General features: G+C 41.3%; 1 protein-coding gene across 1 annotated transcript; it reads right to left on the bottom strand.

The window, feature by feature from the left end:
- Nucleotides 1-6550: 6550 nt before the first annotated feature.
- Nucleotides 6551-12668, bottom strand: LOC119152987 (neuropeptide Y receptor type 6-like). The gene is made up of 3 exons (XM_037398834.1): nucleotides 12418-12668; nucleotides 10084-10175; nucleotides 6551-9985 (listed from the first exon to the last, which is right to left on the bottom strand). The coding sequence occupies exon 3, from the start codon at nucleotides 8943-8945 to the stop codon at nucleotides 7824-7826; it is 1122 nt and encodes a 373-aa protein (XP_037254731.1). The 5' UTR covers nucleotides 8946-9985; nucleotides 10084-10175; nucleotides 12418-12668; the 3' UTR covers nucleotides 6551-7823.

Raw genomic sequence — 12668 nt, 5'->3', positions numbered from 1 at the left:
CCGCAGGTCGGCTGGGTTCTCAGGGCTGCCCACGGTCTTGGGCTCTTTCATGCTCTTTGCTGTAACACCGAACCGTCCCACGCCAGGAGGTCGGGGCCCCGTACCAGCGGCGCAGCACCTGATGGCCTCGTGCTCCTGCAAGGACAGCCCAGGTTTCCTGCCTTTCCAGGCACGGCTGCAGTGTGGATGTGGGTTTCCCTCCTGTGCAAATTAAATATGAAACCATTCCTGTGACTTTATATCTTTGTAAAAATGTCCTATAAAAATATGATGCTCAAATAGATGCTTTTTTTTTTCCTCTGGAAGCCCAAATAGTTGCCGCAGTGGATCGAGTTAAACACGTAAGTGTATTTTCCTGCTGTTACACTCTGTTCTGAGGCTTCTAAACTATATCTTCATTTTCTTGCAGAATCCTCCTGAGTCTCTTCCACGGTCTGAGCTCCCGTGAGCATTCGTCTCGGCTCTGTCCTACTCTGCTAAGCCCAGCTCCTTCCCTGCCACTTCAGCCGAGCCCCTTCCTCACGCTCCAGGCTCTCAGGCGCCCCTCTCTGCACCCAGGGAGAGCTCCTTTAGCGGTGGGATCCATCCGGGAGGCGACGGGCGTGGGTAAGGGCTGCGAGGCGATAGTGGCTGTCAGCTTCCTGCAGAGCTAATGAAAAAGGAAAGGGATGGCAGCTACATGGTTTTGTTGAGGAAAATTCCAGAAGAATGGGACAGGTGGCTCTGGAAAGACAGAAGAGAGTATGAGGACTGTTCTGGGATCTCCTTTCTTGTTTCGATCCACACAAAACTTCTTGAATTTTATTCTCGCCGAGATGTACTTCTCACATGTAAGAAAGCAGTGGTTGCATTTATTTGAAAAACAAAGAACACACGCCAACCCAACAACCTAATGTGGATTAAATGGCTTCCATTGGCCAGCCACTTGAGGAAATATGGGAATATGATCAGGCTAGAGTCCTGGGTGGTTTTTAGTAACGGTAATACGGCAAATCCTCAGGTGGCTTCCAGGTAGAAATTAAAGTATGGGATCATCTGACACAACTATGCCATCCAAATGATTTTAGTCCCAAAAGCAGTCATTTTCTTGCTTGTTGATAGGAAAATCTGTTGGCCTGTATTGAGGATGAGCGAGAGAGATTTGAATGCGCTGGGGAAATGTCACCGTGGCCTGGGAGTTCGCGGAGGCTGTGCAGCAGTCGCTACAGAAGTGTGTGCCTGGGAAATCCGTGCCTCTCCAAGCCACCGCCGACACTGCGGTTCTGGCTGTATGCAAGTAAGCACTGCAGAGGTCTCCAACCTAAAAATGGAGCTGGCAAGGGGGTATAAGTGATTCTCTTTAGAGGGACCCCCAATTCTGAGAGCTTCTGATTCTAGTAGCCATTCTTGCTTGGAAGAACTAATTCGTGTAGCTGTTACAGCCCTATCATCTACACAGCTTAACAAGTTTTCCTCACTAGGTATGAGGGTGAAATGAATTCTGCACAGAGAATAGCTCCACACAGGTGCTAATTCCATCACATTATGTAAATAGCCTGTGACTAATGGAGAAGCCTATGAAATGAAATAAAAGACATCAGTCAGTACATTTGCGTGGAAACCAAGCTATATGCCAAAGGAACCTTGTTTAAAAATGAGTGATAGCAGACAAGATAATTCTAAGGTTGCCATTGTGGAATATTTTAAAGTGTCTTATTAGCATAGAGTTGAAAGGACAGTGGTGTTTTGTGTTTGTGGAGTCTATCAGGTTCCACTAAGTACACGTGCAGTCCTGACCCTTTGTTGTGAGGTTACGTAGAACTGTGCTGTAGATTTTCTTTCTTCTGAGAGTACTGTTTAAAACAGTGAAGAAGAAAACCAAATATTTATATGATGAAGCAAACTTCATGTATACCTAATAGCTTGGTTTATCACCCATCGACTGTGATGGACCTGGGGAAAGTGGGGAGTTGAAATAAAAAAAAAAGAAAAAGGCGAGTCTGTGAATGTGAAGAATGATTTTTCTCCTGAAAGCCAATATTTCATTTCCATTAAATAACATCCAGAACTGCAAGTAAGAAGATGGCTATGTCGTGTTGGCCACTCTGTGCATCTTGTGAAACAAATTGAAACAAGCACAATCTGGGTGTGGGGCACAGGAGGAGGAATTCGGGAGAGGAGGTGCAGGGCTGACAGGACTTGCCATAGTTAGACCATGATAGTTTGTGAGTCCCAAGATAATGTTTTGTTAAAAACCCTCTGTCAGGGCTGGTGTTTTGTCGTCTTTTTACTTTGTTTTCACTCTGCGCCATAGGCCATTTCAACCTGGAAAAGCTGTCATAAATGTTTTAAAATGACCTTCATGCGTACACAAATGCAAAGGTTTTGCTGTGTTTACGACAGTGCAATGGGGACATAGTTTGGCAACTTGTGTGCGGGTTCTTTTTTATTTGGATGGGGTTTTACCTTCAAAGGATCCCAAATGCTGGGTCAACGCTTCTGTGCCATCACTCTGAAACTCTGATACCGTTCCTGGGCAGAGGACAGCGTGTGCTCTTGCAGGTCTGAAGCCGTGCGTCTTCTGATCAGGTAGAGCAGAACTAAGCACACACCGCTGCAGGTGTAACCTTTTTTTTTTTTTTGGGGGGGGGGGGGCCTGGAATTTGCATTTCTGTCTTCTAGCCAGCCACAGCTCTTCCGAAGATAGGGGTGTAATGATCTGTGAGACATTTATTCAAAGCTGGTTAAGATTGGCCAACGGCTCAAGTGTTAGCGAGATTAAAAGGACGGAAGCATAACGGTATAAACTGCGTTTCTACAGGACAGTAGGCTAAAATCAAGGTGTGCTTCGAGAGGCACGGAGCAGAGCTTGCTGCTTAAGAGCCAGGGCATAAAATAACATATTGTAATTGCCTTATACGGCCACATTTCTACAAGTATGTAGTTACCTGCCTTGCCATAATTTCTCTCTCTTTCTAGAATCTGAGTAAGATTCAGACACTTCTTAGATGCAAAATTTATCTCCCTGAAAGTCAGACTGGTGTTTTTTCAGAATGTTACCCGTTGTGGTACAGTTTAGTGCAATGTGAATTTACAGCTATGTCAGGGTGAAATACTCTTGCCTAACAATTGATGCAGCTGTGATGTAACTTTAAAAAATATAATGCCAGAAGTAGAACCTGGGTATCATTTTCCATTTGTAGTGGATCAGGGCTGAGTAAAATAAAAGCATCTCATCTTCAGGGCTGGAATCTGTCCTAGTAATGTGTCATTGTTAAATCCCCGGAGCTTTTATCATATGCAATAGAATATGGATAATTAAGCAAATGTGGTATGAACATTTTGGCTTAAGCAAGAAAAATCAGAAGCATCTTTCTCCTACTTAGATATTGATGAATTAAAGCACAGCAGTAGATGCTACTTTGGAAACTAATATGTACCAACTGGGCTGCAATGCAGCACTCAGAAGACCTCTCAATATTTGTGCTACAGGCAAAATTCCCTGAGCTGCTGAAAGGAAACTTCCACTCTGACAAATTGCACAGGTTATTCAGTGTATCTGCAAACTGTCTAAGAAAACAGTATTCCAAACACATTGGTTACATTTGAGTACAAATCATAAAGTACCATATTAAAAAGTTGCTCTGCCCTTGAGGCATAAATTCACTTGAAACCTCCCTGGTTTATGATTCTGTCCTTCTCCAACAAAAAATTATGTCAGCACTGTGAGCCCCGAGAAGGTTCTTTAGCTGTTCTTAAGTCCTTCTGTCTTCTGGAAACAGCAAATACCTAATTTTTCACTGATCTCTGTTTATCTAATAAGTGAGCATGTGAAATGCTAAACCAGTTTCCAGAACTGTTTGTACGAGAAATGTCCTGTCAAGATTAGAGACAGTAGAATTTACCAGCTGGGCAACATAACAGTTTTATACAGAGTAATATTTATTTATCAGTAGGCAGGAGGAATCAAAGTATTTAAATAACACACAGCAATGGCACTGCTTTTGTGCACGTACATAATTACAATCAATAATCAATTGAGCTCTCTGTTGAATGGAATCATTTTCACAATGAATGCCATTTTCCAAGTATCTAACTCTAGTTATATGTGCTCACAGTTAAACCAACCAACCATAAAATACAAATACATGTAAAGAAATACCAATTTACAAGGATGTTTATAACTATATTGGTCTGGCCTACATGACCAAACCACTTGAACAAAGCTCTGATGCACGTTTTACAAAAAAACATCATGGCAAAGACTTTGTACATTTAGGTAACATTCTGGAGTTCAGGTTCCCCCTCTAGCTTTCTGTAATTAATTCCATGTTTCTGCTCCCCTGAGGGAGCTCACAGTCTTCCATCTGGTTGCATCAAGTAACAACAGTCTGGTGAGCAAGGCTCTTACCATTCTGCCTATTTGCTATACCAATAAAATAAGGGAAAATGAAGTTATCAGCAATACCTGACACGGGGCAACATTTGTCAGTTTAATATGACTTGAGCAATCTGTAAGTATTGCATATCGCACGGTCACATACATCACTGTCACACACCACGCTGGAGTCCACAATACTCATCTCCTAAAAATAAGTAACTTCTCTTTGTCCCTATTCCTATCAAAGTCGATTCACTCCTATTGACTTGGCTGGCAATTAGCGATCAGCCTGCATGTAAAGCCAGTGGATGTAATGAGAGAACACACAGCCTGAAGGGAGACATCTTCAAGACAGTGATGATGCTCTGTGTGGTTAGCAATGATTTTTAAACGTGCGGCATTAAGAAAAGAGATGGGTGATAACTGAATGCTTCGACCAGAAACGAAGCCTCAGCGCTTGCGTCAGATGAAAGTGTAAAAGGAAGAAATGACAAGAAACCGTCAGGGTGTAATTACTCACAGCCGATGCTGAAGCAGTCTCGCTACTCAGAGAGCTTCCACCTGCTAACCAGGAACCCTCTCATGCCAGGATTCAGACTGGAAAAATTCATTGCTTAACTCTGATCAGGATGTCAGGAGCAGACACTTAGTGTTACAAAAAGCAATAGCAACTGGTTGGTTTGTTTTGGTGTTTTTTTTTTTTTAAAGTTGTTGAATGCCACAGAAACATACAACCCGAGCACTTGCAGGGGGAGACAGTATAAAGGGAGGCCACTCATCAGCGTCCTTGGCCTTCTCATAAGGTCACAGAGTTTCTGCTGGCCCACTGACCACAATCTGGTGTTCATTTTGTGGCTCTATTTAAACCACCTGGGGCCTGATAACTGAAACCACCCCTGCTGTAAAACTAAGCCCCTTTGGGCATGTCTGTGGGGTGGGAATACAGCTGTGGGGTCACTTAGGCCAAGTTCACCCATGGGAATCTCAGCTGGGCCTGATTCAAACATGAAATACTGTCTGAGATGTTTGCCACGACCAGAACTGAGAGAAATCGGAACTTTTTTTGTGTCTAGCATTAATAAATGAGAGTATACTCGGAGGAATCCAGCTGGTAACCCAGCCTCCAGCCGGTGCGCCACCATGGTTTGTTAAAATGCTCTGTTCAGGGAAGCATCTGACAGTGTTACGTGGGTTTCTGTACGGGTACCGGCATCTCCAAGAAAAGTGAAACTCCTGGATCAGATTTGCTCTCAATTAAGCAAGTGAGGTAGAGATAATCAATCACTTTATTACCCTGGAGTCTCAGCTTTAGAACAGAGAAGCAACACCATCACCTCCCCTTCCCCAAAGCACGCACCAGCCGCTCCGGGGTGGCAGAGGAGCGCTGGCTGCGAGTTGCTGCTCTCTGCTCGGGTCAACGCCTCTTGTGCTGAACAAGCAGACGGTGTGTATCAGCAGTGAGGGGAGCCCAGTGACCGAGAGCTGGAGTTAATGGAGATAATTAATACTAAGGTAGTCTCAACGAGCTGATCATTACCCTTTATTAGGTATTTATCGGTCTCCTGGTGGTTTATTTGGATGATGCACAAGGCAGGTGTTTAAGTCACGGTTTAAGCACTCTACTTCACACGCATGATATTTGATCTAATTAGAAAAAAAATACTAAATTATACCAAAACTAATCCATACCTGTCACTCAAATACTTGATTACCACATCACTGCCATTCTTGCCCTTGTGACCGCTGCCCTTAGGCCTTCAGTGGGATCAGGTGCTAACAGATTTCAGTGAGGTCTCTTTGCTCAGTGGGAATCAGGAAGCACTTGGCAATCCAGCGTATCTGCCGGAGCTTGTGAGGCTCTTCTCACACAACACCTCTGGTGAGTGGAGTAACGCAGGCAGTTTGCTCTAATGCTGTAGCATCAGAACAAGAGAGCTATGACCTGATGGACTCCTTTAAGAACTGCATGACTACAGAAGATGATGGTCCCCGTCCAAGAGAATTTTACAGCCTTAAGGTAAGCTCCATCATAGCTGAATCATCAAGGAGCTAATTGTAATTTGAGTGTTAGTTCTCCTTGCTTGGGGGGGGGGGGGGGCGGGGCATCAGTAACTGCCGAAGTTAGAGAATAAATTACAAGGAATTTTTTGGACAAGTGTTAAAACAAGGGTGATTTTTGGAATGATAAAAATAAGGGGGGGGCTTTAGCAATATAGTTATTATAATATATATAATATAATTAATTAACTTGAACAAGAGGATGCATGGTGATTTGTTGGACTGAGGTATTCTAAATGTTGTATTTAAACAGCCCAATGTTGACCAATTATTTATGTTGGCACCGTAGCATGGATGAAGAATATGTTTGGTTATTTTTTTATGGCCATATTGCAAAGTGTTTTCTAAAATATGTTACTTTGAGAAAAGTTGTGTTCAGTATTACACCTTTAGGCTTCTATGCACTGTGTTGCAAAAGAAATTGTTTTCAAACAAGAGTCCAACAGAAATGACAACACGTGCCTCAAGCGTGGCCTCTTGCTAGTGCAGAAATGTGGAGAAAGATATTTCTGAAATTAAAACATAAACCTAATTTTCTACTCAGAGAGGAACCTATAAACTGGATAAGCAGCTAAAAAAACTTACTCTGAATTCCTAGTGTGTGTGTTTGATAATGGAGATTCTAAAAGGTCGGTTTGAAGGGCCAGGGATGATGGTAGCAGAGGAAGCAATGATCTGTACTGGTGGTTTGGAGCAGAATACAGCGCTTTTAGGAGAGATGCTAAGTATGTCTTTCATCTTGAACAGCATTAATCTGAGTGGAATTTGCAGTACGTCAAATACAGCCTGTATTAGTGCTCATTTAAAAAAAAAAAAATAAATCCAGCTCTAGCCTTTTTCTTTGTTAAAATACAATTTCTAGGCTGAACTGGTACTAAATCATGGCAAACTGCATGCCAGGGATGGAAGAAAGTTAAAGGATCTGCCTTCCAGTGTGATCTGCCTACGAACTGTTGTACAGATTAACCAGAGGTGGGAACAACGTAGAGTTGGAAAATTAAAAGGCCAGAAAACAGTCTATGAAAAGGCTGATGAAGTCAGGAATGCCCCAGTATTCATGGTTTACTTGGTGAAGCCAGGTAAACTGTAACAGTGGCCGAATTGGAAATATTTTTACTGGTGCTAAGGTCGTATGCCAGTGACTTGGAAGTTGTGGATTAAAAAGTAAGATGTTAATACAGTTTATAATTCATTATTATTGATCTTTAGGACTCTTGGAAGTGGTTTATTAATTATTGATACTATCATAAAGTACCTGTTAAGAGTATGCCTATGGGAGCGTAATCCTGGTTTTGCTGAACTAAATGGCAAAGGCTTCCTCTAAACCCAGCGGTAACGTGATCAAGACCTACAGAAAGAGGTCATCTGCAACAAAACACAAAATGTTGTGAGATGTTGGATTATTTTAGATAACCACGGGGGGATTATTTAATTTCAGAGATCCCTTAGACGCATCCGTTTGCAGATTGGAAAGGGCAATATTTTCATACTCCTCTTGTGATGCCGAGCATCTGCAGTGGTGGACTAACGACATCAAATCCTTCTGAAAATTCTTGTTGAGAAATCCATAGAAGACAGGATTGATGCATGTTGAGATCATGGCCACCAGGTGGCATATTGTAAATGCCAGGTTATGATTACAGCTCATTAGTGCCTCATGGTTCCAGTCAAAAACAACATTGAATATATTGAGAGGCAACCAGCAAGCTGCAAAAGTGACAACAATTGATATCAACATCATATTAATCCTTTTGTTTTCACTCAGTCTGCTGTCATTCTCTCTCAACCTGTCTATTTTACCATGTCTCCTTCGAAGACATACGAATATCCTGAGATAGCAGATAAAAATGAACCCCAGTGGGAAGCAGTACTGGAAAACCAGCAGACTAGTGGTAAAAATCAGTCGCTCTGTAACAGATGGCCATGCTTCGACGCAAGCAACCTTGTTCTTGTAGAAATCGCTATGGACAGACAGATGTTTGAAGGGTTCATCGGTTAATTGGTGAAATACTAGAAAAGGAATGGATATTATGAGGGAAAACCCCCAGATGAAAAGAATTCCCCAGTAAGCATGTGAAATATTAGGCTTCCAGCCACGTGGGTTCACAATTAACTGATATCTCTCGATGGCAATCAGTACAAGTGAGAAAATGGAGACTGTGACGGATATACTTTGTATAAAAGAACTTACTTTACACATAGCTTCCCCAAATATCCAGTAGTCCATTAAGGTATATGCAACTGTGACAGGAATACACATGATACAGATCAAAACATCTGATAAAGAGAGGTTGGCAATCAGAATGTTGGTAACGTTTTGAGCTTCTTTCCGTCTCTTTATTATAAAAATCAAGCAAAGATTTCCAAAAAGCCCCACTATTGTAACTAATGCGTAGGCTGTAATGAGCAAAAATTCTGCAAGGAAGGAAGGCTGGCACGTATCAAAGTTCAAAAACTGAGAATAGCTAATATTAGAGAGAGTCTGATTAAACAGAATCTCACTGGGATGCTGTATGGCTTTATCCATCGTGAAGCATCCCCCAACCTATGGACAAAACCTAGTATGGTTTAGAATACGCTTTGTATGGGGCTTTCCAAGGCAACGATTACTATGAGTCTATCATAGTTGTTGTCCTTGAAGTTTTGATCAAATTTAATTTAATTAATTATAGCACTGGAAAAGCCCGTGGTTGAGCATTAGTGGGTGTATGTATATAGTTATAGATAGATGCAGGCTGTTGCCTTTCCGAGGTTCTGCACTGGCAGCGTTACAGACCTGTAACTGATGGTGAAGTACAAGAAATAGCAGTGATAGCTCTGATTAAACTTGTATGAACATTTTCATACAACTCTTCTTTTAGCAACTGTGGATAAACTTTTCAAAATAAAATAATTTAAGATCTCTCTCAGCCAAAGATTTATCAAAGTTTAAGGAATTCCAGTAAGGATAATCAGTTGCTTTTTTTATGATCAGAAAAGAAGAATTGGGTCCTGCCATCACATTGCTAGCTTAGACATCACACACATTTTCTCCAGAACTACAAAGCAATGTAAGCTAATACATCAAATCCCTCTGGCTTAATCAAAATGATAGGTGCTAGAGCTTAAGTGATATTTAACACCTCTATGAATGGCACCTGTAAGGGAGTTTCCTTTCTGTTTATGTATTAAAGACAGCGTGTCCTTTTTCGTCAATCTAATTTGACAAAAATGTAAACCAAAGATCACATCTTAGTTCTACACATAGTTAATTCCATATCAGTGGTTGCCAAAGGTTGTCTCATTTCCCTACACACCTTTCACTGTTGTACAAGTTTGACAAATGATGCCCCCCAAATTTTCTCAAATTTTTTTGACCCAGAGTTGATTCTTCTTCCAGTTCTAACTTAAACAGGTGTCAAGCAGAAAAATCTATTAGCACAATTCCATTGCTATAAAAGTAATATTAATGCGAAGAATTGGCTTCAGCAGAATATCTTGATGGGTCTGAATTTATCACAGAGTTAAAAAGTTAATCTTAAATCAAAGGCTCACCAGCTCTCTGGCCAGAAAGAGGTTGTTTCCAACCTGGGAAAGGAAAAAAAGAAGGATGTGAAGAGTTGTTGTTAAAATTGAAAGATAAGTATGTTCTACGCGTACCTTTCAAAACTCAACTCTTAACTCACCTTAATTCCTTTTTGAAGTAGGAATTATTGGGAAACTAGCTGGAAGGAGGTCATTCTTCACCTCTAGTAATAAATACCATAGTGTTGAGAGCCTGTGGAGAAAGAATGAAGAAGCAGTGGGAAGTTAAAGAGAATGCACAGGAAGAAGGGATAGGTGGATGTTTTGTTATTACTAGAAATAAACTGTTTATGCATAGAAATTTGTCAACCTTTTTATAGAAATGATTGCCATTATTTAATCACTAAGGAATAAAGTTTTTTTTCGTTGCTTGCATGAGATTAAACATCAAATCCAGGGTTAAGCTGAGAACTATGATTCTATAACTGTTTGCCCCACAGGCACTCAAAGAATATTCCAGCCAGAGCTACATCCTGGACTGATTTATCCTGGTACTTTTGCTTGACAGAGGTCTGGGTTCTTCAAATTAAGATTCTAAAAAACACCCCCAAAACAACACAACCACCTCTGGAGCATTATTACTACTCTCTTTCTGACTAAAATACACTTTTCAACTAACGTAGTCATGTTGGAGTGAAAGTGGCTGTAGATTTATGTGACTATGTGTGGCCCTGATGTTCCAAATACAACGGAATTTGTGGTCAGGGGCTAACGTTAAGCCCTGTAGCCCCCCTGAATAACCCACCTGGCTTGGTTACAGCTGTATTTTGGGAATGACATGGAAACCTGTACAATCATGCTGCAAAAGCTGTTGAAGTCTAGTGGCCCAGGTAGGGTGTGTAGTCCCTCACAGGTGTCCCTACCCCAGCAGGGCAAGAGCCAGAGCCACGTACCATACTGTGCGTGTATATATATCTATATATATACACATACATATATATATATATATATACACACACACACGCACATGTATACTACTGTGCGTGTGCCAGCTTGCAGAAACTCTTCCAGCGAGTCCAGGAGGAGTGAAAGGGATGCCGAAGGTAGCACAGTCGCACCCTGCACACACTGATGATGTGGCTGGGCAACACCCTGAAATGCCCTGTAAACCCTGGGGCAGCACGAACTGCCTGGCTGAACTTCTCACACAGAAGGATCCGTGAGCTGGATGGGCAAGGGGCCGGGCGGTGGTAAATGTTGCCCTAATGAGCTTCGCCGCCTCTTTAGATGTGTAAGGTTCTAGAGCCTGGCTGCTTTATCCCAAGGGTGATCTTTCTCGGTGCGCTGCCCGCGGTTTTCACCCGACTCACACAGATCTGTGCCCTGCCCTTTGAGAACAGATCAAGTGTTAGCAGGGGATCGGGCTTGGAAGCAAGATACTTTCAAAGACAAGCTCTGCTCTTCTCTGCTTTTTATGTGAGCAGGAGAAGCTGTGGGGACTCTAAGGACATGAGGCTGAGCCAGGTTTGTAATATTTTATGCACTATTTATTATGCTTGCTTATTTATCCATGGTTGCACAACACAGTTTGATAGCAAGTGCTGAATGTCCTCTCCCAAGAATTCACTGTGGGTAGCAGGGCTTCTTTGGCACTTTCTACCATTAAGGAAAAGTCCCTGTACCGACCTTCTGATCAGTTCACTCACTACATCAGCTTTAGGCACACTAATCATCTACATTGTCCTTTTTTCAGGAAAAAGATTAATTTCCTTACACTGCTTGGTTTGTACAGTGAGTTAAAAAGTGTAGGTTTTGGTACATGTCATTCTGCAAGGCAATTTAAGCATTTCCGTGGCAATAAAACAATTACACCTGTCTTGTTTAAACATCTAGAGTATTCATAGTATTAGAAAAATAAGTTACACAAGTACTTACTGCAGCATGTTGAACTATGTTGTAATACATACTAGTATTTTTTTCTAAGCTAATAAATAATAGCAGAATCGGCATCCTTCAACTGCAACTACAGCTGATATCAGAATTGATGTATTTAATAAGAGAACTAATTACTTCAACCCCTAACCCATGTATTTTGAAAAAGATTCTCTACCATAGTGAGAGTTTAACACTGTGAGAAATGATAATCCACCAAGCCTAGTTGTTTCATTCCTCTAGATTCAGAAACGTTACTGAAACATGCATAAGCAAAAGAAAGTTAAAAGCATAGTCTAAAGAAAATGAGTTTTAAAAAAGCTTTCTCTCCTAAATATTTTCTTACCTATGTTAGAGATGCATAGCCCCATCCTTTCAAAGTGACCAGTAAATGTTTCAGTTGTAAACATCATCTGTTTATTAAGTTCCAAAGTATTCCACAGATAAAATGTGAAGGAAACTTTCCATTCAGTTTTAAATATAGGATATAGAGAATACAATAATCCTTTAAAATATATATTTCAGGAACTTTTGCCAGTTTTATGGATTTTCTGACTTCTTACCTGATGAAAAATTCAAGTCATATCCACACTGCCTTTCACAATTTGTCTTTTTCCTTTTTGAGTTAATTACAAAGCCAGCAAACACATCTCCTTTGTGTATAAAAGAATCCAAAGCAGAGCCATCTGCTGCCAAAGCAATACTTAAACTCTCCTTTCTTCTCTTTCTGAAACAAACCACAGTTCCACAATTTTCAACTGTGACTGAATCCACCAGTCTGTAGAAAGGCTGCTGAGGAATAAAGCAAGCTCTG

Source organism: Falco rusticolus, chromosome 8, assembly GCF_015220075.1.
Source record: "Falco rusticolus isolate bFalRus1 chromosome 8, bFalRus1.pri, whole genome shotgun sequence".
Classification (NCBI taxonomy): Eukaryota; Metazoa; Chordata; class Aves; order Falconiformes; family Falconidae; genus Falco; species Falco rusticolus.
Note: the sequence above shows the minus strand (reverse complement) of the source record. Positions and strands in the feature narration are given on the sequence as shown.

Bases quoted from the DNA above. Each gene is read 5' to 3' on its own strand.
- LOC119152987 (XM_037398834.1), bottom strand. From the start codon at position 8,945: ATGGATAAAGCCATACAGCATCCCAGTGAGATTCTGTTTAATCAGACT.